Source organism: Anser brachyrhynchus, assembly GCF_964034855.1.
Source record: "Anser brachyrhynchus genome assembly, chromosome: 8".
In the NCBI taxonomy this organism is placed as follows: Eukaryota; Metazoa; Chordata; class Aves; order Anseriformes; family Anatidae; genus Anser; species Anser brachyrhynchus.
Genome location: NC_137702.1, coordinates 24,648,494 through 24,675,315, shown reverse-complemented (window position 1 = coordinate 24,675,315; position 26,822 = coordinate 24,648,494). Strand labels below are relative to the sequence as shown.

Sequence of the window (26,822 nt, the reverse complement as noted above, 5' to 3'; positions counted from 1 at the left end):
AGAAAAGGTAACATTAATAGCTGGCCTTCTTGACAGGTACATATATTTTTTAATGAACACAGAGCTACAGAGGATCTACTGAAAATGAGGGCAGTGTGTTTCTTCTAAAAAGGAGAAAGAAAATATTGAACATACTCTGAACTCTTTACAGATCCTGTTTTAGATGCAGGGGAGCAGAGAACCTGATAAGCTTTTATAGGTTTACCTTTCGACCATCAGATGCCCATCAGAAACATTTTTCTATACTCAAAGAAAATTCTTTATACTATTGCTTCATTTTAAACACAATCACTTGTAACTAAGGGTTAATATGGAAATTGGCTACAGAAATTTCAAAACATGATCTGCTTATGCTCTAGGATGGAAAACTAGGACCAAGGAATTGCAATGTATTCCTGCCTTGAAGAGTTTTAGTGACCAGAAATAGCGCTCTCATGATAATTAGTTCTGCTCATGCCTTATCCAATTACCTTAATGTAACAAACAAAAGACCTGTACTACTATTCTTGTTAACTCTGCAGAGTCAACACACCATGTAAGAGAAAAGTGAGGTCACACGTCTGCTTTTAAAGCAACAAAATTCCTGCAAGAACAAATTCTGCTCTTAGTGATTTCTGTGAAACCCCAATGAACAATACACATATTACCAACAGCATAAGAAAACAACAAAAGAAAAAAAAACAACCAAAAACCAGCCACTTCAATTTGCAAGGCTAACAGAAAACCTTCAACATGAAACCAAGCATGCATTTTATCTGAACATTAAACACTATGTGAGTGTATCCGACCTCTGAGATGCACTCGGTAAGGTCGGAGATCTTAGCCTAGGAAAAACTCTTCGGAAAGACTCCGGTATGGTCCTATCACATCTGTATGTCCACACATAAATAACAGTATGTTCTGTAATTCAAAATTAAAGAACCTAAAAAGCAGGAGACTGCATGCAAGGAGCCTCAAGTTCCATGATTTAATTAACACTTAAAGAACGTGCTTTCAAGTTTCCACCATGAAAGTTAGAACACAGCTTTTTATATCCAGCAAGCTCCTATTAATCTTTAGCACTAGGATTTAACCTTTGATTGAAAGAAATGGATTAACCCTGAATTTTTCTGTACTATTTTCTGATTGTTAAAATAGCAACATCTATGTAGGGCATTTGAGTCAGTAACTGTTATTTTAAGACTTGTTTTAATATCTAAGAAAAGGTACTTTTGCCTCTGTCCTTTCACTGTAATTCCTGAGAAAATCAGAACAACACACTCTGAAGGAAGAGCAGCAGCAAAGGCTGCCTATCTTTGAGAGAAGCCTTGCAACTGAGAAACAACTACTATTTAAAACTGCATCACCTTTCTTTTAGCCGAGAAAGTAGAAATAAAACTTTGCATCTGCTTCCATCGAAAAATATAATTTTCTATGTGAAAAGGCTGTTCCTGTGGTGCACTAATGACACATTTTGAAGAAATCGCAAGAATTCTCCCATGGTATGTCTTTAAAGTCCCAGAACCTCAATGAAACTGAAAGCAAGCCAGCAAGCTACAGAAACATCACTTCCAGTGATGCTAAGTTGCAGATTTCAAACCCAATTTAGTTTGTTTGGATGCTTAACTACTATTATCTGCAATCCCATGCATCCATTCACCTTTCCTCCCCTGCTGAATCAATACTGCAGCCTTTCTGCCTTCCCTTCCACTTACTGAGTGCTTCCAATACCTCAAACAGACCTGCAGGTCCTATGGCAGCTGCCATGGGGGTAGGACAAAGGAGCTGCTTCAAACATACTGGAGGTTTTCTGCAGCCTTGGAGAAAATTACAGTCACAAAGCCTTGCTTTAGTTTCCACAGGACTTGTGCTTGTGATTTTTCTCTTCACCAACATCTCCATAAAGCACGAGAATATACAGTCACAACTGATATACATAGCCTGCAAATGATTTTTTTCCCCATACTTTTGTCTGAATTCTCTGAAGTAATGAATGGGAAACCCTGTGCAGAGGCTTAAAAGGAAAAGGCAAGGCTTTAAGAACACTTCAACTGCAAAATAAATAAATAATATTGCAAGCGTAACATCAAAGTATGTGATTAATGGTAGGAAATAAATTCATTTAGATGAGTAGACACAAAAACACAGCTACCAATTCTATATCCATGACCTTTCCATTTGTAAGAACAATTTCTGCAAAATCAATAAAATGATGGAGGTCATGACTTTTAGTTTTGTAAATCACCGCCTTAGACTGTGATAATTTCACGGATGAATCTCAGCTCACAGCCCCAGATATGCTGGCTTCTCACCAGACGCTGATCAGTTGTCACCCACTGAAGGTATACACCCTTCCACTGCCACTGATTCATCACCTGTCTTGTCACCTTAAGATCATGAGTGACCTAATCATCACCTTCTACCATTTAAAGTCACCAACTTCAACCATTTAAAAAAATGTAGTTGCAGCAGCCAGTACTTTAACCACACATTATTATTTTTATTTTTTATTTTTTTTTAAGAAAAGCATGCTATTAAGATGGAGAAAAAATAAAGCACAAAGCACTTATGGTTGACAAGATATGTGAAGGGAAAAAAGACGCTTTCTATAAGAAAATCATCAGAAAGATAATTTCAGTAACATTTCACTCCGTCCTGAAAACAAAAGATACTGAGTTTAGATACAAACTGAATGCTTTTCAAGAGCATTCATATAGAGGTGTAGGTTTTTCCTATGACAAAGCACTAATTTATGGCATGAGTTCTGTTTACAAAGCACGTATAACCACAGAACTATATATGATGGCTTCTCTCAGAGAGAAAAAAAGATCAAGTTGACAGAGTAAATATTATAGTGGGTTCCTTTAACCACACACAGCAAGTGTTAATTTATGCCCTGTTAGAGTAGGCAAATGAGAAGTTGCCTCAGAATAGCTAAGTCCTTGTAAATACAGTCGCTTATTTCTCAGCGAGTGCACAGTACGATATTTTACGTTAAAAACTTCACATTAGGAATTTGAAAGTTACTCTTAAGTAACTAGACACACTGCAAATTCCAACTCCAATTAGGGTGGCTTTTGTTTGTGCAGCTGTACCCTGAGCATCAGTAGCAGCAGAAATCACTGTTTAGCTATTTAAAGAACATTCATTTCCTCAAAGTTTCTGAACACTTAACGGTTTTGCTCAAAGACGACATACCTAATTCTTATGCACAAGCCACTCTAGACTCTTAAGAAGTATACTGTGAATATTCATAAGTTGAAACCAATTTAGTAACAAACCCATGTAACTGGAAAAAATACAAATCTTCTTTAAGACAACTACTTAACACTGTATTTTAATCAAAAACACGTTACTTGGTTTAGTTTCGCTAATTTACCAAAGAAGGTTATATATATTTACTTGTGATTTATATTAAAGATGAGTATTTAAGCATTCAGGAGCAACAACATGACATAGAAAGAAATCAGGAAAGCATCCTGAAACCTTAATACTATCTTGGATTTCACCACATCAGCTACAGATACGATGCTGCATACGCTTTCCAATAGAATTCATTCTGCTTCCATATTAATGGTTCCTACCATGTTAGACCCCTGAAAGACATAAGTCATTCTCTTGAGGTACAAAAAGCTCTTAAAAGTTTATAAAACTGTTGCTTCACAAGCTACAAATGCTGGAAGGAAAACACTCAACAGCTGCAACTATTTCACTGCACATTCGCTATTTCAACTGTTCCTATGTAGAGATCCACACAATCTAATATTTTGACCTTTAAAAAAAATGTTAGGAGTAAAGGATAGAATCAACAATTTGATGCCATCTTGTGGCTTTTTTAATTTAGCAAATTTAATTTGTATTTCATTCCTGTTTACAATTTATAGTAATAAAAGTCCTTTACACCAAAATCTAGAAATTATTAGGTAATTTACATGCTCCTACACAGAAATAGGACAACTAAGAAGTAACAGTTGATTCTGCCAAAGTATTAGCAACTACTTGTACTTAGAACATTAAGTAGCTTTCAGCTTCAACATCCATGAAGGAAGACAATTCATCCAAGCTCATTTCTATTCCAAAAAAATGAACATAGTAAAGCTGCAACACTCCAATCTCAAATGAGAAAGAAAAAAATACATTTGGATAGTACACTTGTAAAAAAATTTTAAAGAACAAACTTCAAATTTACCTACTTGATTTAGGGAAGACAGTACAAAAATATTTTAGTTACCAGCAACTTTAATATCATTGTGTGAGTGATTTAAAGTATCAAGCCTTTGAACATTGTAGTAAAGCCAGCCTAAAGAACCAAGACAGTCTAAACCAACTGCAGAGGTTGAAAAGAATATTACTATTCTGGAAATTAACTCTTGAACACATTGTTAATGTACGACAAAGTGAAAACAATGAGATGACTTCAAAAACATCTGGTCTGGATGCCCTACTTTAAGCTTGATACAAATATATATCTATTTCATATAAATAGCTTAGATTCTGAAAATGTAGGGCTTTGTTCTACAAATTTTAAGCCCTTAAAAGCCTCAGAAATGAAATCTTCCAAAGAACCAAGCAAAACAATCCAACTGAGTTGCTCTGCCTCTGCAATCTTCATAAGAATTTTCAGACTTCTATTCATATCAAGAAAATCTCAGTCAAGTTTAAAGAGCATTTCACATAATCGTTTTATTTATGGATGAAGCTGGTATAGCTCATTTGCATACCTCTATGCACACAAATATGCATACGCAGTCCCCCAAGACAGATATTTAAATAATAAATTGCGAGCTTTTAGCTGCCTTTCTAAATTTAAATTACACTGTAAAATAAAATAGAATTTGATAACAGAACCTTAACTGTTATACAAATACTGCTAATATTAGAGTCATCTTATCCTGTGTTGATCGCAGTAATAATAAAAAGGTCATTTCTACTATTTACATTGTTTCAACTTCCCTATAATCAAGAAAATATGAGGGGAATTTAAGCAGAAGTAAAGCTATTTTTATAAAATGAATTTTAAAGGGAAAAATTTACTGTTATCAAAGCACTTTGATACTAATTACATAAGGAAAGCAGCACCACTGCCTCACCGCCTGGACAACTAAAAAACTCATGTGACATAAGACAAAAGAGGTTAGTAAAAATTCGTAAATTAATCATTTATTCAAAATGCAAAACTTCTTGCACTGAACATCATGTCTTTTCAAGCACAGTTTGAGGCAAAATGCTGATGGGAGATTGCCAATCCTCAAAAGCAGTTGCACAAAAGAAAACTTAATGCTCATCTTCTTACAAAAGTAAGGCAAGTTTCATTATAGGTGAGGCCATGTTTTGAAAATACTGTTGAAGTTAGTACATACATTGCACAACTCGAAAATCAGTCTCTTCTGAAAGAGTGCAACACTATAATCACAGGGGAGAAGGAGAAAGGAGAGGCAAGTGAGGATGGCAGAAAACTATGGTGGTATCACCAAGAACCAACTATCGCTGTTGGATTACGAATCTGGAGCAGGAGAGAAGCCAGCCATGCATGTACTTCCATTTTCCTGGGGATAAACTGCTTTCATCAAACAAGAATAACTCATTATGGAGACAGATTTAAAGAGAACCTCCAAAGAGAACTTTCTGGCGGGTTCTTTCTTTTGAATCAAAGACCTACCTATCATATATCTACGTATGTTTAAATGACTCATTCCCTTGAAGCGTGTGAAAAGTAGATTATCACTAAAACCTTATTTTTGCTTAGAACTCTTTTCTTTTTGGAGTTAATTATTTGAGCTGGACTCATGCATATTATGTGGCAATCCGTAAGTTTTTTTGACAAATACAGTTTGAGAACAAAGGGATTGTTTCATCTTTATCAGAAGTCAGGTACAAAGGTATATACTCTACTAGTTTTCTTTATATTAAGATCAGAATGTATGTCACATCAACTCAATAGGGCTGAAAAGTGCATAAATGAGAACTTCCTGCAATTTCCTAACGTTTTTGTCTCCAACTTTCAACCTCACACATTCATGAATCTCTAGTTCCAATACCACCTGTAACTGCAGGTATTAGCCAGACACTTACATGAAGTGTTTCTTCACCAAAAACGTCATAGAATGTGGGGCTCAAACAACTATTTGCATAGAAGCACTGCTGACAGTCAAACACTAAACGCACAGAAAACTACCGTCGTTTCTCTATTCACATCATGCTTGAAAATGGTATTAAAGGGAACTGTCATATGCACATTAAAGAAAGCGTTGCTCAGTATGGAGCAATGGGAAGATCCCACTTACACCTGCATTCGGTGAGAGATAACTCAGCAGAGGAAAAGGCTTACAAGACTTCAAAAAGTTTCCTTTGTAGCTTCTGGAAAGATTCATGAAATGCTTTGTGTGAGAAGAATATTTTTAAAAGCTCTGCAGGTGCCTAAACGAATACAGACAGATCCTTCACGCGTGCGAAAATTTTTCCAAAACAGCCAAACTGCACGAAAATACAAGCAACTATATGTGATGCTATTCAAAGCCTCAGTGCAACAGGAACTGATGAAGCTCTTCTTTCCAGTCTCCCCTCAGTTAGACTGAATTCTGTTCCTAGACCAAGGGATGCTACAATATTGAGATTTTAAGATGTAATATGTAGGAAGCTATTAAAAACCTCTTTTTTCCCCCGCATGACTATTTGATAAACAAATTAGACAGCACCACCTTTTCTGAGTTATGTTTCATCCTGATACAATCTTCTCCTTTCTATTTGTATTCACTGAAAAAAATGAAGTTTTAATATTACTCTCCCATACCTTAACAGCTTTAGCAATTCCAGCTCGCAGTGACTTTAACACACACCACAGTTATATATTGCATTAGGTTGCAAGGAAGCATAATTGTCTTGGGTGGCTGTGGCCAGAGAGGTGAAGGCAAATTCCCACATAATCACCATGGAAGACGTAAATTATCAGGATGAAATCCTGAAACTGTGTTCCTTGAGGAACATAGAAAGGGCTATTTTGAGCAGTCACAGCCCAGGGAAGAGTCTAGAAAAAGCAATGAACTTGAGACCTGCAACAGGCTGCTAGTAACATTCAGGTACAAATGCATGCAATCAGTTGAGTAATGCTGGCATTGAAATGTAGGCCATCTCTAATTTTCTCAACTCTTTCTGTATTTCTTTACTGTGTGAGCCGTACACTAATACACTTCACTAGAGTCTTGGTCACCCACTTGCTGCACGGGCTAAGAGATACCAATTGTACACATGGGAAATAAAAAATAATAGAAAAAGGAAAAAAATGCATCCGTATGCGCTCTGTGCCATATGCAAACACAATACTAATTTTCCAACCTATACCATCTATCAAAGCCCTCGCATCAACACACGGTGCATTGAGACACTAGCTTGGGTACTGGCAATAAAAATCTTGACAAAGTACTAAAAGAGAAGTGATACCTGTACAAGCAAGTTAAAACAGTAATTTACTGTGAAAATTTCTGAGTTTGGTCCAGGAAGAACAAATGATGACTTCTGCAGTTGCATATGCTATAGTTATCCACACGCTGTAATAAACTGGGAAGGCCAGGCATTTTAGCATGCTTACAAAAATACAGTATATTGTTTATATTTGTCCTGTCCCAGCTGCATAACTTCACATGACTATTTTCAATTATTGCATGAAAAAAATTATATCGAAGAATGAAAGTTAACCAAACTAACACCATAATCACACACACACAAAAACCCAACAAAAAAAAACAGATTCTATCCTGCTCTTACTCTATAGATCTTACTGTTTTAATTCAAGTAATTTATAAAACAGACTGAACAGAATATCATATACCACAAAGATGGTAAGTGAATCAAATCAAGATACATTTTTGGTGTGTGGGGAGCTGCAACGGATGGACTTTGCTTTTTAACAAGAGGGATAAGCAGCCTCCATCCTAATGGCAGCAAAAGGTATCACTTCCCCACAGCAAGAACACAAATTCGGTCATTTTCCCTTTGTCAAATGCCTCATTTAAGCCTTATGCTTACAGTTTGTACTATCAGACAAGCCCCTGCGAAATCTGTTTGCCAAGTGCTATACATAAACACAGCATTATTCAAGGTTAAAACATACAGGAACAGCACCAAAACCCTGAGACAAAGGCTTCTGCAAGAAAAGCACCTTTGGTCGGGGTGGGGGAACACACCCCTTGCTTTTAGGGCAGATTCTGTTCCTCATCTCCTTCCCTCACCTGCAACAACATCACACATGACAGCAAGGTGACGATCTGATCAGAGGAGCCGACCTGCTCCCAGTTCTCACCAGAGGGAAGCTGGGACATCCGGCACATCACCATCTGCCCCCAAGCACTAAGGTGCTGGTCACCTTCTGACTGAACTTTTATTTCACTAAAAATACTCAATCTGAGAAAACAGATGCAAAGTACCTCTCATTTTCAATGTATGGGCTTGCTATAGTTGCTATAGGAAAAAGCACTATTTGGAGAAATAGCATGACCAGAGCTGACATTCAATTGCAACCCTGCTTTATTCCTGCCCCATGAATTCATACGTTTTTGTGTCAAGTAAAATAAAATATTTCAGGAGGTTTCACTTTGAATACAATGCATCTATTACAGGATCAAAATGTTTACATTCAGATTTTAACAAAATAAATCCTTGAAGACATGTTCCCACATTTTAAATCAGAGCATGACGGTACTTTTGGGGTTCATAAGAATATATGTGCACACACGTGTGTATATATATATATTTTTTTTTTCCATGGAATATATATACACTTCAAGAACCAAACGTATGAACTTCATAAGCAGCATATTAATACTGTCTCATTTGAAATACCGAACTTCAGGAGTTTCAAAGGCTCCAGTTTCCTACACTTTACATATTTAATACAGAAAAGCACCACAGAAAAACCTTGTGCTCCTCGGGATTCTCAAGTGGCTGCTCCCGCCACTAGTAAGAACCATGAACACTTCTTTCTCGGTATGATATTCTGAGGTCCCAGCATTTCTAAAGTTTACAATATTAGTATCCCACTCCCAGCAGTCACAGGAGTTCTGATGTACTGTCTTCTAGACTACCCACATCTTCTCTATGAAGGGCATTATGAAGAAATTTTGCACACACTGTTAAATGCACAGAATAAAAATGTGATGGTTTTGGTACTGTTACATGCCTGTGATGGTCCTGTTCATCCATCTTCTCACCTCCCAGCTTTGCCAGTGACATCTATTCCACTACACACCATTAGAGAACTCTCATTCCAGAATTTTCATTAAAATATGGTTTTGTTTAAAATTATGAAAGGGCACTCAAAATAGATCAAATCAACACCCCACCCCCAAGTCTACTTAGTGCAACTGGATAACTCCAAAAGGCATGAAGCTTTCCTTCCTAGATAAAGATGTTGACATTAAAAATTTAATGTATTTTGCAGGGATCATTAATACATAGCACTAAATCACTTCACTGTCAGCCGAAACAGCTATGAAACCACCTGAACCTCAAACCCTGAATTTCCTAGACTAAGCTTTTACACTTCCCTAACAGATTCCTCGATGAAACAGTTCTCCAAACATTATAACAAACTCAAACCTTCTATTTTGTACCCAAAGAACAAACAGACAAGGTACTGTTTGACTTTGTTTTCTTCATTTAACTACACTCTGAAAGCCCAGCACTCAGAATTTATACAACCTTTTGACAGGGTTGTTTTCCTCCAACCAAAAGAAATCATGTATGTGAATCAAGCAACAAAATCACAGTTTTCATCATGATATTAAGGTACTTGTGTCCCACCCAGGTGACCGTTGTCTCATGCATCACAGATTCGTGTTTAAGACGAACAGTAGGAGAATGTACACCACGTTTTCATGATAGCACCAATGCTTGTTACTTGTACTTCTCATCTAATATCAAGGTTGAAAGAATTGACCTCAATTTTTTTGCACTAGCATGCATGCAACATATTATTGCTACAATATTATATAGCAAATAGATAATGAAAGCCACTAACGCATTTGTATTCTGAATGAACACATCATTCATATCGCCCTATTGCAGAACACCAAAGTCAATGATATGTGCCTATGTAAAAAATTAATTGTGATAAACCATGTATTATGTTAAAATACAGGAAGGATTTTGGCCATATCACACAAAACAATTTTTTCCATTTCGAAAAATCTGCCTCTACTCCCAGCTTCCTTTAGCATTATATCTAAACTCCCCATTATTCTCCCTTTCATAGTGAAGATTAAATTAAGTCGTTCTCAAAGCACAAAGATGACAGCATTCAACTTTTATTTTTTCATTTTATACACAATCCATATGCTAGATAGTCCATCTGCAAGCTTCTAGCTTATGCATTATGAGATCTGCTTTATAATATGAAAGCTCTTTGAAATAGCTAGGGCATAGCTGCATTTTCGGTAGTGCAGAAATGCAATCCTCTTAAATGAAGGTCAGCTGGCAAGGTCTCACTCATACAGTCTGGGGGCATCCTATTCAAAGATCAAGACAGGATAAGAGCCATACATAAAGTCTACAAACTTTCAGATCTTCCTATTATGCTATGACTTTTATACTATCTTCATCCATCGCTGCAGAAAAAAATACCCCCCCCCCTACTAAACGAACAGGCTCAAAAGCATATTTTAAAACAGGTTTTTAAAAGTTTTCAAATGGCCTCTTCTGTCTGTATATACATACATCCACACAAAAACTGATCTAAGTAGTAGCTTCCTACTGTGAATAAAGTTCGGATGACAAACTATGCTGGGCAGCACAGGTAAGGTTCAGTGCAACTATTATTTCTGCTACTCACTTTTTAGCAAGTATCAGTTGTCCTTAATGATCCCGTGGATTTCACAGTGTACCTGAAGGAAATCTGCCTTAAGCAGTAAGACCCGCTCAGCTCTCTTTCAGCCCTCACAGCTGTCCTGGTACTTCAAACAGTTGTTTTGCCTTTGAAAAACCTACTGTCAGTGACAAAAAGTAAACAAGGTTTGTTTTTTTTTTTTCTTACAGCAATCTGTTGCGAAGAAAGATCCCCTCACTGGAAAACTCTTGAGCACTTAGGTGGCAGGAAATAAAAATGAGTAAGCCACAGAGAGCAGACAATGTTTTGGAAGATGGTAAGGTTCTCAATGCCAAGAATGATCTCGCTGAGGAGGGAAAAAAAATAGAGTAACAAGATTCCTCTGTTATGACACCCTGGAACTTTTTGTACGTGCTCTGGAGAGCTTTACCAGTCAGAAACAAATTTAATTTCACAGGGACTCATCCAATAATTTCCTTGTCTTATGCTGGTGCTGCTCTACTTTTGTGAGAAAAAACACAAAATCAAAATAGCAGCATCACCTTTTGAGAAAGGACAGCACATGGTAGTTTAGCACGTAGCTCAAAACGCTGGTAATAAGCACAGAAACTTCACACCTTCATATTTATTCCTTTGTTCTTCTAAAAAGACATTTTGAAAGTGTAAGGAAAAACTATTCAAGAGCTATTTCTTCCTTATTTCTTCGCTTCTATGTTGCCATATTCTTGTGTAGTTGAATGCGTGCCTATTTTGAAGGAACAGCAAAAACCCTTTTCTTCTCAAACATGTCATTGACTAGTGCCCGGTTTGAAGAGAAATATTTGAAAATTAGGTAAAAATAATGACAAGTCACAATGACAGCCATTCTATATAAGCCCAGCCTATCGCTGCCATCAGATCTCAATCAATGAGATAATCCAGGCAGCAGATTTTCCATCCTAGATGCGAGGTGCCTTAGATTTACTGATTTCATTCGCTCAGGGTAGCTCCACAGAAACATAGCTAGCTTCCTTCCCAGGCTAGCAGGGCTTCAGAAACAGCACTGCCACACAGCATGGAGCTACTATTTATAAATCTTGCAAGCATCTCATGTATGCGGCAGCATTGTTTCAAGAACAAGCGAGCAATCCGACACAGAGCCATCACAGCTTATTAGCTCTGGCCACCCGGGACCGAACCGACTCCACCAGACCATTCAGAGTAGGCTGACGCATCTGTTCCCTAATGGTTGACATTCCACCAGCCTTATTAGATTGTGGGCATTATCATGTGAATACATAGATCCAATTTTAACCTGGCAATGGTCCCAACCAACCTGCCACTGAGGGAAGAGCAGAGATTCAAGGAAGCTGTTCTTTCCGCGCTACGTCCAGCGGTTCCCGTGTTACGGGGCTATCTCCTTCCCCACGCCGTTCCCCAGCCCACCTCAGATAACGAAGTTAATTACACAGAACAAAACAAGCCTTCTTGTCATTAGGCAAAGCCAGCATTAAAGTACAGATGATACTGGTGCATGCTTCCAGACAATGCTACATAGGGTCAAAAGGAAAAAAAATAAAACGGCAAAAGATACCTTTTCAATACGAGGTGACCTAAATTCTCAACAAGAGGGATTCCCTTTACTCTAATTATTGCAACCAGGCCTTTTTCCAAGCAAAATTGGTTAAGGAGGTGTTTTGATTCCTTTCCTTGCTTACAAATGTGATAGAAGTAGAAATCCATTGTTTTTGTGGTTTTTTTCTTCATTACTATGCTTCTTACTGATATTAATAGAATCACTGAGGTTTTTATACTTGGCAAAATAAGAAGCTCCAAGGCAAACTGTAAAGACAGAGACCCAAAGACTGGAGGGAAAAAAAATTTGGTCTCCCTAAAGTTAGCGGCTTTCTTTTGGAACTGTAAACCCTAACACTTGCACGCGAGTAAAGCTCAAATGTGCATGAACTGGGAGGAAAAAAAATAAGCATTCAGATTTCTGAAAAATGCTTTGTTACACAAATCCTTGAGAGAAGACTTAAAAAGAATCTGCAACGTGCAACCCGTCATCCAAGGTCATGAGATTTGTGGGATTTATGAATATGACAGATACATTTATTTATTTTAAAAGGACGACAGATGCTCCCTATAAATTTACTCTAGTAATACGGATCAGCAATAGAAAGCTTTGCAGATGGTGATTAAGAGTTACTAGAATATATCTCTATCATAGAAATAGGAAGTCTTTAATTTTAGGCCAAATTTTTTGCATTCAGGACTGTAGTATTAAGTATATTTCCCTTCCTGTTCAATACAAACCTGCATACAGTATGCATTAATGATTTTCAATACTATGCCTTGAGATGGACAACATGCAAGAGAGCTGCCTCTACTTTCTTATTCCATCAGGTAACCCTAAATTACATGAAAAATGACTGAAATATAGTTGAGGATAGTAGCAAAATAAAAATTCTCTCGTTCTGAACCACTATTCTCTGACAATTAACAGAACCCAAGCCAAGCTCTAATGACTTCCTGTTGGTCATGTACTTAAGTAATAGCCAAATCCCAGTAATTCTGATTATACATCAGTATTTTATATGAAAAAACCTTCAGGCTCACAAAATTAAACTAGAGTCTTACACAAATTACAGAAGGAATTACGAACATAGTTATCAGACGAAAAGAATGTTTTCCATGGTATAGTCTCCATTTCCTTGGAAGTAATTAAACGAATGCTGTCATTGAAATGTAAAGTGAACTTCAGAAGTGGAACGAGGAAATCTGTAGGACAGACCAGCAACTACGGGCATGGGAAGTCATTTTATAAAATAGCTTGATTTCTTTGCTCACCAGAAACATATACAAATGTATACTTCCAAATAAATCTCTCCACAAGAACACGTTACTTTGAAATAACAGGCAATCACTTCAATGAATTTAAGTACAACACATGATAAAACATATTAAACATATTAAAGTGATTTATTCATTAATATACACTGACTGGAAACCACTAAGTTGAGGGAATCATTAACATGGAACAACTTTGGGGAAAAAACAGACACTGCTCTGTCTGGCCAAGCCAAAGTAAACCTATCAAACCAGTTGGTATGCAGGGTATTGGGAGTAATTTTAGTTTCCCCAACATGTCCTGTCCAAGAGCACAGTAGGGAACTGCTCTTAAAAATGGACTTATTTTCCAAGTTAAGATTCAAGTTTTACATTGAATATGAACTATTTAATACTATTAAATTTATTACCGGGATAGAACCACTCAGATCACTGGGGAAAGGATTTCTCCCACAGATTTTGTTGCTTTTCCCAGTCTAAGCATCTGTGTTAGAAGAAAAGGCTTCAGGCATTTAAGACACTTACTAAACCTTTGTGGTTTCTACTGTAAACCCTGTATATCCCACAAAATCAGCTGTAAATGTGGGTACCTACAGAATGGAGCTGTAGAAATTAATGTACTAAAGCTACTGAGGAAATGTAACACATGGAAAGAGTCAATGCAAGTCTCTGTCTCAAGATCGGTGAAATTCTGACAGGTCTGAAAGTCCAGCTGCTCAATTTCATGCTGTTTAACATGAAGTGAAGATCTGCATCGCCAATTTCAACTTCACTTAACACACAGAACCAGGAATTTTTGAGGCTGATGAAATGCTCCCATATTCACATATTCAGTAAGTATATTCAATATGTATATTCAAACCATATACATGGCCAAACAAATAAGCAAGGAGATAACATCAGAGCTGCAGTTCTCTCAGTCTCAGGGAATGGACATAGCTCATCCAGCAGCCCCAGAAGAGCGCCGGGCAGGAGCTCTGTGTCCGGGCAGTGAACCTGAGGGGCCAGAACTCTTCAAATCCCTGGGACGCCTCAAAAGCCAGAAGACAGCCTAAAGGAAAAAAGGTTTTTCTGCACCTTTTTTGGGAACAGATTGGGCAGAAAGAAGGGACAGGGCAGGTGGTAACAGGCAGGCTGTCAAAGCTAGAACAATGCATTTCTCTCCTTAGGCCTAAGAGGTGATGACCTGTTAACTTCCACAGGATGCCACCTTCCTGTCTTGAAAGTAGTTTGATATAAAGCACCGGGTCTTCACCAAAGTCTCAGTTCCTATAACAATTTCACTTTTCATTTCAAATTCTCATGCTGGGAAAGTGTGGGGGGATGCTAGGGGCAAGTTGATCTTATAGTGCAGGCAGCTGGAATGAAAAAGGTCATAAGGTAAGGGGGAAACTTAAGTTTATTTTCCACAGTTCTTTAAACTGCCTCTGAACATTTGGTACTTCTGCTCATTGGCCTTCTCTCCTGCTGTGCTGAATCAAAGCTTCATAAAGTCCACGCTCTTTTCAGAATGCAAAAGGAACGCTTGCGACAGGCAGAAAATACTACCACTGGCACTGGCATGTCACTTCATCAGGGGAGAGCTGCACATCCAAAAATGCTGCACAATATAAATGAAATTATGTCGTCCATCCCCTGGAAAGAAAATCCTCATTTAGCACTTAAAATCAGCAATAATTGGATGCAAAGCCTGGGGGAAAGACAAGAAAAATCACAACACTGGAAGGAGAGGAAATGTGATAGAGACAGAAAACAACACGTTATTGAGGAAAGAAATGTTTCTGGACAGTAGTTCAATATGCAAAATTTGCACATAATGCAAAAATAGAACAGGACAGTGGACATTTTGAAGCACTCCTGACCTGTGCTCTTCACAATGGACTGTATAAACTCCCAGGACTGAATTCCTCTTGGAGAGCTAGAATATCTATTCATTTAATAAAAAAATAAAAGCTTCAGAATTATGAGAAATCCCCTTGAAATTTTTCATTGGGCCAATGGAATAAGCCCTCCCGACTTTAAGAGATCATCCGGTCTTTTCTCTCTCTAACAACTTTGCTAAATTCAGGGATGTGCTTAAATCCTTTATTGAGTGATAGAACAATTATAAACTGCTCATTAGGGAACATAAAAATACACACATTTCACAGTTACTGGAAACCTCTTCTCGTGTTCTGTCATTTCAGATTGATCTCTATTGCTGTATGTGTGTGTTAAATGCAAAACATTCAAAGATTAGTGGAATCGCTAAATTTATGGCTTGGGTATCATTTCAACAGAGCGCAAAATCTCAACCATTTATAAAAAAATGCAGCAAGTGTAAGACTGGTTTCACAATTAACTAAGAAATATTGAAATTTTGCTAAGGAAAATAAGGCAGGCGATACTGACACTTGTGGTCATTTCTAGATTGCTATTTTTCATTCAGTTCCATATATGCTTGTGATAGTTCAGGAACACACTGGGATCGCAAAATAGCCACTCGCATTACAAATATTCTGTAACCCTGTCCTCTCTAATCTAAATGCCATACTGGAAATGTATTCTTTTAGAAGCAGAGACAAATGGGCACTGGCCATACACATAATAATCCTTAACACAAAGTTTAAACTAAGCATTCTGATATCATGTATGAACACATTTTGAAAAGAAAAATAGAAGTTTTAAAGTAAAGATAACTACCTATGAAAGTGTTGCCATTAATCATTTTGAATTGTCACTTGAAAGGCTTTAAATACACTACAGCTGAAATAATACTACAATTCACTCTGATAAAATGGAATAATCTTTGCAGAGTATTCATGGAGTACTCAAAAAGCATGGCCTATATTGGAACATTTGGTTTACATGTCAGCTGTGATGTATGTATTTAGTTTAACTTCCAGGGGACTTGTGGCCACCAGGCAGAAAATTATCTTTCTTCCTAAGCAGTACACTTGACTATTGCAACCCCTGTACATTCATTTGAGAAACTTCTGTTACTGTTGTCAAGAGAGAACTTCATTTAAATAACTCATCCTTAGGGTCTAATTTATTTTAGAAGTAGTTTGACGAGGTTTGACTGATATCCTACAAAAATTACATAAAGGAAAATTTTGAAGTTTTTGGAAGAAAATATTCCAAAGTTAAACACCTTTGTTTTGCAGATACATGCTGCATGGTTCACAGTTGTCTTGCGCCTAAGCTATTCTAGGCATCTTATCTGACTCCTTACATCTGTTTCTAATTTTGCAGAACTCACTGCACAGTCACCCTTGCACTGGCCACGGTATCTCTATAGTGTTCCTTACGTACACACAGCACATCTTCACATCGGTACAACTCCTTCCTAGCTTTCAGAGATGGAAGCATCTCAAAGGCTAACACTGCAGCTTCTAATTTAAGATGTAACCATAGTAACGTTACGGAACATACTACTCCTTGGATCAAGAACAAGCAGTCCACTGACCCTTCATGGTGCGATTTAGCCAAAATAAAGCTTATTCCAACCCACAACCACAACAAGGTTACTTAAATCTTCAGGTCATACTTCCAGAGCAAAGCAAGTTCCACCCTCCTGAAATATCCAGGAACCTGCGGTATCATATAAAAGTGCTAAAGAAGGGAGTTAGATGAAAATAACTATTTCTGAAACTTTGACTCCCTAAAGCTACAGTCACATGCACAAATAGAAAGTGGCGGGGGGGGGAGGGGGGGGTGGTGGTGAAGCCTTTTCCTTAGTTTTCCACAAGATCAGCAAAGATCTGCTAAAGGCAAAGTTAGTGAAATTTAGTATGTATAGATGATTGATAAATCTGATCATGTTTCTACTAAGTTAGGAGAATATGCATCTAGGGTAGTAAAACACAGTGACTACCTGCGGAAGCCCTATTTGCCAGTGAAGGCAGTACCTTCCCAATCCATATGATAGACCAATTATGCTTGCTTTATCCTTTGGCTAAAAACAACAAAAAGAAGTCCAAATCACTGAAATCTTTAGCTTTTCAAAAAAAAAAAAGGATAGACAAATGCACTGACCAGCAAACATTTTGGTAAGTATGCTGCTAGTATTCTATTTTCAGAATCCCCTACTGAGAAATTTTATTTGTAGCATATAGCAAATATAATCAGGTGCTTCAACGTAGAATGGCCAGTCACTGAGAGAAGAGAAATGAAAGGAACACAAGTTTCATCAGGAACATAAAGACAAATTCTATAATATAGGTATGTCTGTAACAAAGTCGTTTTACATCCATCAGTAATTGAAATCAAGTGCCCCCAGTCCTGCAATACCAGACTTCGACCTTTACCAGGGAAGAAAGCCATTGACAGCAAAAAGGCAGCTTAACAGCACGTGTTTATACATTAGCGCCATCCAGCTTAATTGACTAACCTAAGATTACAAAAAGCTTTTAAAAGGGAAGCATGTGAAGCATGTGTAAAGGAAGCATGAGCAAAGAAATACCTCCTTCTCCTGTCATCATATAGGCACAAAAAAATTGTACTAAGAGCACCAAATGGGTTAAATGAAGCTTTGGTGTTTAAATACTTATAATTCCTTTGCAGTGCAGAACAGCTTTTGGAAAACGGAAATAGAATGTCTCGCATTAAAAATCCCCCAGAGAATCATAAGTTACAGTGTCAAGGAAAAGTGAAAACAATTTGAAAAAACCTTCAATCATCCATTTAATAATCATACAATTTTTATACTCTTCACCTATCATTGTGCTCGTACTGAATATGTATCATTTATCAAATAGGAGCTAGAGCCTGTAAAGGTTTCTGGCTGCCTTTGGATTTAGTCAAAATGAATGCAAACAATCACGTGGGATTCAGCCAAGCAATGACGTTAAATTCTGCTCTGTCAGAAGACAGCATCTGTCAAAGCCCACATTTAAACTGCTGCCTGCCTGTGCAGCAGCTGAAGAACTACGGAATGGATTTCAGAGACCACAATCCTCGCCTAAAACAGCTCGAACCCATTTCTACTACTGCCTAGCAACAATGAAAGAGGGAAGAGAGGCAAATCCTATTACTGAAGGCAAGTGAGCCACTACGTGCTAGCACTCACAGCTAACATTACCGTTAGAAATATGGATACTGAGGAGAAGAGAACACAGCACTGCATTGTCCGGCAAGGGAAACACCAGATGTAAAAGCTCCAAGACATCGGCTGCGAACACCAGACGAGCCCGATCGGAACAGGAACGAGACCTACTGTCCTTTTGTTCGAACAATGAACAAAAAGCCCCAAGACAAGGACAACACTTATGAGCAGGGAAGGTAACGCGGCAACGGGCAGACAGATGGACAGATTGGATACCGTGAAAAGCGATCGCAGGAAGCAGACTGCTGGGGGATGTGCGCATGTTCGATAGCATCTTTTTTGCTGAAGTGATGGCGTGCCAAAACTATTTTCTGGGGGTATAATCCTCGCACCATAAATGGCCTGACCAAGGAAGGTATGTCAAATCCTTGTGTGTGATATTCATTCAATTGTCTGTTACCTTTTCAGCCATTCCAGATAATGATCATTCCTAATTCGCAGAGCCCGGAGAGATAACGTGTCTCTAAACAGGGGAAAAATTCCAGCAGGTTTTCCTTTCACCACCCCGAACAATGTCACTATCTCAGACTCGTTTAATACACTGCTTACAGCCTGCACAAGGTTGGTGTGGGTACAGGAGGGATTAAAGGGATAATGTAGCTACTGTAATGATTGCATTTAACTGAGAAATTAAAAACTCCAAAGCCTCCAATCTAGAAAAAAACAGTTAGAAATCCTCGGAAACTAGGTCAGAATTAATCCTTATCTGAAGTAATCTTAAAGCACTGGTAAAATGGCCATGATGTGACACACACTGAGAGCACTGAACCATCAAAACAGACCGTGCAGTCAAATTACATTATCTAAAAAGTGCCTTCAGACCTTTTTCACACTTGCTTTTGGTTTTTTTTTTTTTTTTTTTTTGCCCCTGAAACACAGCAAAATGTCATCAGACTAATATCAGCCAAGCATAAATTGGGAGCGTGCAAAAGACTGGACATGATTTAAACCATCAGCAGCACAATCAGGCACCACATTTTACAAGTAATATCAGGCTCCACTGAGATCCCAGAAGGAAACCTTCAAACACTACACACTCAAAATGGTGAGCACGTAAATTACCTCATGCCATCATTGCAATTTCTGCTTAATAGGAAAACACTGCCTGTTTAACTTGGATTGTAAAATGGCACTCAAACTAATTGTCATTCATTTCTACTTCTAGTTTAAATTTAAATACCTCATCAAACGTGGCAAGCAAGCAAGAAGACAGGTTACTATTTACAATAGAAACTTAAGACCTAAATCTATAGTGATTTAGGCACCACGAAATCAAAGTGCTTATCTGCAGAATCTGCCAATAAGCTGCCATAAATCACCAAATCGGCAACATAAATGTGCTTTCTTTATCCAAGGCAATGCTAACATGCAGTGAAGCAACTGCGACTGGAAAGAGCTCACATACCTAGGGATGCATCTCACAGTCACCCATTTCAGATCACTTTTAAAGCCACTTCCCAGGACTTTTAAAACAAACACTGAATTCTGCCCTCAGGCAGTACTTCTGGAAAAGCATGCCTAGCTGGCAGTGCCACTTCCCTATCTGACATTTTAAAGCCTGAGCATCAGACCTCACCTTGAGCTCTGCCTGTTTTGTGCAAAAGATTAATGCAGTTTGTAAGTGAACTCAGGCACGGTATGTGAGGCCTAATATGCAACTGCTGCTGTTTGTCAGAAGAGCGGCTCGGGCTGCCTTCTGAACTCTTCTAATTAAAGAATTTGCCCACAGCTAATCAAAATATGAAAATCCAGGACGTGTAAACAGGGAGACAAATCCTTCAAACTGCAAAGCTGCAATTATAGAGCAGGACTGAAAGTACAAGGAGCTGAAACACTAGCAGAGCGCAGACCACAAACCAAAATCGAGGAGGCATTCACAGTGCACACACTGGGCATTTGACAACAGACCAGGGACCGCACAACCAAGTGCCCAAAAGGAAGAACTATTCTAAGACAGAGTTCCGAAATGCAGAGTTACATGCAGCAACATACTTTCAGAGGACAAGGTGCCTGTATAGAGACCTTTGGTTATACCTGGTTATTTGCTTTTTGTTTTTACCTACTGCCAATGGTTGGTGCCAGTCCATAAGCTTTCTGTGAAATTAAATCTTAATCAGGCAAATGCAGTAGTGCTTTAGCCCTAATTAAACTGAGAGAAAATAATGGTTTTTCTCATGACACTATTTGATGCTGTTTTTAATATATACTGACAGCTCTCTACTTCTAATCAACGCATCCCAGCACATTTTTTCAATGGAGCAATTGCTATTGCTGGATTTCAAATGCTTAATACTCACTGTAATGTTTTACACCTGAATTACAAAGAAACCAAAGCACAAAAGTTGTTGTTTGTGGTGATGTGTGTGTGTTTCTTTTTCCTGCAGTCAGTAGTTTTATGATGCTAAGAAACAGGTGTGGGTCCTTCCTTTATCCATACAAGGCCTTTTTAAAGGGCAAACAGGGACTGAAGGTTTTCTAGGAAATTCCCACCTTGAAAAAAATCAAGGAAACATGTTAAGGAAGAAAGAACCTCTTTGAAAATAAGCTTTGTAATGATAGATGGGATGAGAATCATAAGAAATCTAATATGCACAATGTGAACGTGCAGTCAAAAATGGGAGGGGGGCGTAAACCCATTACAACCCCATTTCTGGGACAATTTCTCTGTGCATCATGGAAAGGCAGCAGTTTTAAGTTCACACAAATAATATATAGCCAGATTCTCCCTTTTATTTACTCTTGTTTGTGTGAAACTAGGAGCATAAAAAAGCCTACTACCTTACCTACAAATTAAAAACAGATTAGCAATGCGGTACAGATTTGCTAAAGTATTTGCATCTAACGACTGAAGTTTTAGAAGTGGAAAAATTCAGTGTGGCAAAGTTAATCCAAATTACAGCTGCTACTCTGCATTCAGCTCCTCATGCAGTTCTTGTTTTGACTTCTTCCTAAACTGCATACACATAAAACGGAATGATAATTAGTCAACTATTCCCACAGTTGCGCTCCAAGCTGGTATTGAACAATTATTTTCCCTGAGTTCTAGGATACCCTTTGAAGTGACATTGGTGTTTGCTCACACAGAAATATCCATCCCAAAAAGCTGAGTTTTCATTTAAAACTCACTGCACACCACAGTGAAACTAAAAATTATGTTTTTAAAAATTATGTTTTGAGAGTAGGCTTTTTTTTTCTAAGCATGCAAAAGAAGGTGTAAGTGCTCAGGTAAGCATACATCTTCCACGTCAGGGGCTTAGTTCCTTCTTACCCTAAGGCATAATTTCTGAGCTAAGCAACATTAAGAAGCATTTGTGTATGGAATTTCAGGCTGATTCTCAAGCAGCATATTTTAGACACAGGTTTAACATCTGTGGAGTGGAAAATAATTTTTAGACAGCTCAGTTTCTGGTACATAGCATCAGTCCCAGGCAGTTAAAAAATAATAATAAAAGAGAAATACTTTCAGTGAGCTTGAGAACAAAATCCATGGACATGATGTAACAACAACAGGGAAGAGCTTAATAGATCACCAGGCAAATATTTTGCCATTTCAGACAGAAGTAAGGGGCAGTTTTGTCTTTCTAGATACGTTTATCATTACAAACCACAGTTAAAATCCCCGCTTACTTGCTCCTCCTGGTGGAGGTTAATAAGACAAGCTACAGTTTCAACTCAGTGCAATACCTACTTCCCCTTGCTTCCAAATATTGTGAGTGATGTCTTCTGCATATACATTACTCTGTTTATGTATCAACTGACACAGTAATTAAAATAAAGCTTAGTTATGTCTCTCCCCTTATCCTTTTTGAAATCTCATCTTTTCCCCTTACATTAACTAGGCAGACTGAACGTTACAGTCACATAATATATTATTCAACTGCCATCTCTTCTTAAATTACTTCCTTACAGCATAAAATCCTGTAATTTCCCCATATAACATGTCACTTAGTTTTTAAATGCAGAAATTAATCCAAATATTGGTTTTAGAAGATAGCAAAGTAATTAATAAATTACACATTTATATTAAAAATAGCATTTTCTGTGGGACCCTTATTCAACTGTCATCCTTTTTCCTATACAAAACCCTAGGGCCCAGAAATAAATTAGAGCAAATTGAAAATCGCAAACGAATTGCTACTGTGCAGTGAAAGGTTCATTTACAAGATGATGTGATCAGCTTTTAATATGCAGCATCATGAAGCTGCCATATTGACTCTGCTCTTGAATATGAAAAAAATTTAGGAGAAAATGAAGCAGACTACTTTGGCACTTTTTCCTACAGTTACAGCTGCTATTAGCAATACTTCACATTTCTGCATGATAACTGAAGTACAGCGGTTACATTTAAATCCGCAGAGGGAAAAAAGAGTCACGTTCATCAGACAGTTTGCCAGAAAGTAACTTAGAGCTGTGCAGTGTTACTTCTTGTTAATATGAGCATTTACTTAAGATCTCTGTCCACTAAAAATCAACCACTTGACTGTAAATCAGCTGCACACGAGCCTGGCACAACAGCCAGGAGTTGAGTCTTTTCCTTCATTGTGGAGCGGAAGGTTAGAGGTGCTTGAAAGGTGACCAGAAGCGTTATCATGTGTTACCATCTAAGGGCTGTGCAGTGAGGTTACTGGACCCTGAAAATTAATTTTGACAGGTGCACCTTCTCATTGACTTTCTGAACACAGTCGGGGCCGGTGGAAACACGCCAAGCAGTGTACTGTGACTAACAGAACCCTGCCATAATCAGCCCTGCACCGTCTGTCCCACCACCACTACATGACCATTTTACAAAAAGGCTTTTTAAACTGAACCGTACTAGCCTCTGCATGTCAAATCAATTTTAATTAATGCCAATAAACCTTCCATCTGGTATCAAGCCCTTTTCATTCAGTCCTCTTCAAGCACTGTACAAGGATTTCGGTCAGTATACATGATGCTATTTAAGTCTACTTCACACTTCTTCAGCTAGCATGATCAACTTTTTCTAGTTGTTTTGTTTGCTTTTGAGTATTTTCAACTCTTACCGTAAAAAAATATAAGCAATCAAATCAAATAACTTCGTTTTTTTTTTTTTTGGATAAAAGTTGTCTTTTAGCAAAAATCTGACCTTGTTCATATTAACATGGGCTGTTTTTCAAAAAAAATGGAACTCAGTTATAGGTCCATGTCTAGTTTCTCATTGTAGCTTTTTATATTATGAACAGGTAAAATTAAAAATTTGTGTTCTGTTTTTTAAACCTTTTCAGAGTGAGCCATTTGCAGAGAATCACTCAACAAAAGCAGAAGAAAATGAATACCAAAGAATAGCAGTGGATCCAGAAAGGAAGGGAAAAGCATTTTGCTTGGCCATTGTCTCATCATTGGATTCTTACAACATGCTTCAGTGGAGAAGACGACACTGCTGCTTTGCAAAGATGACCTGGAATACCAAAAGGTCTCTATTTCGCACCCATCTCATTGGCCTGGTGTCTCTCGTATTTCTTTTTGCTGTGTTTCTGTTTTTTAATCATCACGACTGGCTGCCGGGCAGGGCTGCTTTCAGAGAAAATCCCATGGCTTACACTATGCGAGGATTTAGATCTACTAAGAGTGAGATGAACCACAGCTCTCTAAGGAACGTGTGGAAAGACGCCGTACCTCAGACTCTCAGGCCTCAAACAGTCATCAATTCCAACAACACCGAGCTGTCACCCCAAGGAGTTACCGGTTTGGAAAACACGCTCAGTGCCAATGGAAGTATTTACAACGAGAAAGGTGCTGGGCATCCAACTTCGTATCATTTCAAATACATCATCAACGAGCCTGAAAAATGCCAGGAGAAGACCCCTTTCCTAATTTTGCTCATTGCTGCAGAGCCAGGCCAAGTGGAAGCTAGACAGGCGATTCGACAAACCTGGGGTAACGAAAGCCTGACACCTGGCATCCAAATTGTTCGCATCTTTTTGCTGGGGCTAAGCATCAAGATAAACGGATACCTCCAGCGCACCATACGAGAGGAAAGTAGACAATACCATGACATCATTCAACAAGAATATTTAGACACCTATTATAATTTAACCATTAAAACTCTGATGGGAATGAACTGGGTTGCATCTTATTGTCCAAGTGTTCCGTATGTTATGAAAACTGACAGTGATATGTTTGTCAATACTGAGTATTTAATACACAAGCTTCTGAAACCAGAACTTCCTCCAAGGCACAAATATTTTACAGGTTATTTAATGAGAGGTTACGCACCTAACAGGAACAAGGATAGCAAGTGGTACATGCCACCTGATTTGTATCCAAGCGAACGTTATCCTGTATTCTGCTCTGGAACTGGTTACGTTTTTTCTGGAGATTTAGCAGAAAAAATCTTTAAAGTCTCCTTAAGCATCAGACGTTTACATTTAGAGGATGTATACGTGGGGATCTGCCTTGCCAAGCTGCGAATTGACCCTATGCCTCCACCCAACGAGTTTGTCTTCAATCACTGGCGAGTTTCTTACTCCAGCTGTAAATATAGCCACCTAATTACCTCCCATCAGTTCCAACCTAGTGAACTGATCAAATACTGGAACCACTTACAACAGAATAAGCACAATGCCTGTGCCAATGCAGCGAAAGAAAAAGCAGGCAGGTATCGCCACCGTAAACTGCACTAGAAGGACAGCACTCCCTCTATCAAATATATCCCACGTGCAATTTGTAAATATCGCTGAACGCATGTACAGTGAAAAAATGGATGAGCTTAACGGGACAGCCTTTAGTTGATCCCCATCTCACATAGTGGAGTCTGAAAATTATTTTTTTAATTTAAAATAAAACGTATAGTTCTTGATAACACTAATATTATGAAACCATCACCAAAAGGTTTTCCCAGCAAATTTGAAGAAAAAAGATGAGATAAGGATTTTTGTGTTAATGTGCAATAATAAGCATGCACACTTTGGTGGTCCAATTGCTGACTTCTGTGCCAATAAAATATAATTGAGCATATTTTCCACACAAATTTTATTTAAAAAATGCATTCATACCTCCAGTTCTTTTCAGTGTAATGATTTGTTATCTCGAATTATTATAAGTAAAATGAAAAATGAGAAACGAAGGAAATGCACAAAGGGCAGATCAGTTTTACCTTCGAATACCACATAATTATTATACACTTCTTTAACGTACAACATATTTAGCAGTGTCACATTTACAGTTAAGACACTACCAAAAGAACGCTAAAACAATGCCGAAGTACTCCGTTAAAGTACATCCAGTTCTGGCATGGTTGCTTTTTGGGAGGGATTAGGAAAAAGAAGGATAAATGAAAACAAAGTTCAGACTACCACTTTGTACATTGCCTTCTGAAATGTTACTGGTGTTCTTGATTCAACTCCAGTTTCAACTACATCCTCCTGAAAGAGGTGACAAAGTTGCTTAATTCTGTAGAAGTCATAGGGCAAGCTCCTAAATTCTGGTGCCAAGTAACATTCATTTTGGCATCTTCGTGCAAATTCATTGAACCTGCTATTAATTTCTTTACATAACTTCAAGACAGCTCAAAGGCTGATTGGATATGCAAAATGGAACTTCAAGTCTTTCACCACAGTCTCAAAAATGTTCTATTTTGTAAAAGAGGGAGAAAACCTACTAAATCTTTGTTGATTTTGCTCTTTACTGCCTTTCAGAAAAAAAAAGAAAAAAAAAGACCAGTCAAGTGAAAGTAGGTTTGCTAGAGGAAATTAAGCCAAACACTTTACTTTATAGATGGGGAGGACTAAGTCATATGATTGACATTTCCAGATAGCAATACGGGCGAGAACAAAATGAAAGCAATTTTAAAAATTAAAGCTACAACATCTGCCACTGAAAACAAGATTGAAGAAGAATTTAAATCTATTTACAGGTTTCCAAGTTTTCTAACAAACAGAACTTTCGTTTTCCAACAAAGTTACAGAAGCATTGCATCAGAATCAGGTTATTACTACTTATCACAGTGCCAGGGTAAGCAATACCCGCATTTGATTAAGCAGTAAATGATGGAACTGTGATTAGTTTTCTGTTTGACCAGTACTTTTTAATTGGGTAAAATACAAATATTTGATGTACTTTTATTATTTAATAAAACTGATTATATTTATGGTC

At 37.9% G+C, this 26,822-nt stretch overlaps 2 protein-coding genes across 2 annotated transcripts in view; one reads left to right on the top strand and one right to left on the bottom strand.

Annotated features, from left to right (window-relative positions):
- CDC73 (cell division cycle 73) overlaps positions 1 to 26,822 on the bottom strand; it is a 96,437-nt gene that overhangs the window by 18,515 nt on the left and 51,100 nt on the right. The window lies entirely within an intron of this gene.
- On the top strand, positions 10 to 26,822 carry B3GALT2 (beta-1,3-galactosyltransferase 2). The gene is made up of 2 exons (XM_080602156.1): positions 10 to 19,065; positions 23,954 to 26,822. Exon 2 carries the CDS (start codon positions 24,083 to 24,085, stop codon positions 25,349 to 25,351), a length of 1,269 nt encoding a protein of 422 aa, XP_080458282.1. The 5' UTR covers positions 10 to 19,065; positions 23,954 to 24,082; the 3' UTR covers positions 25,352 to 26,822.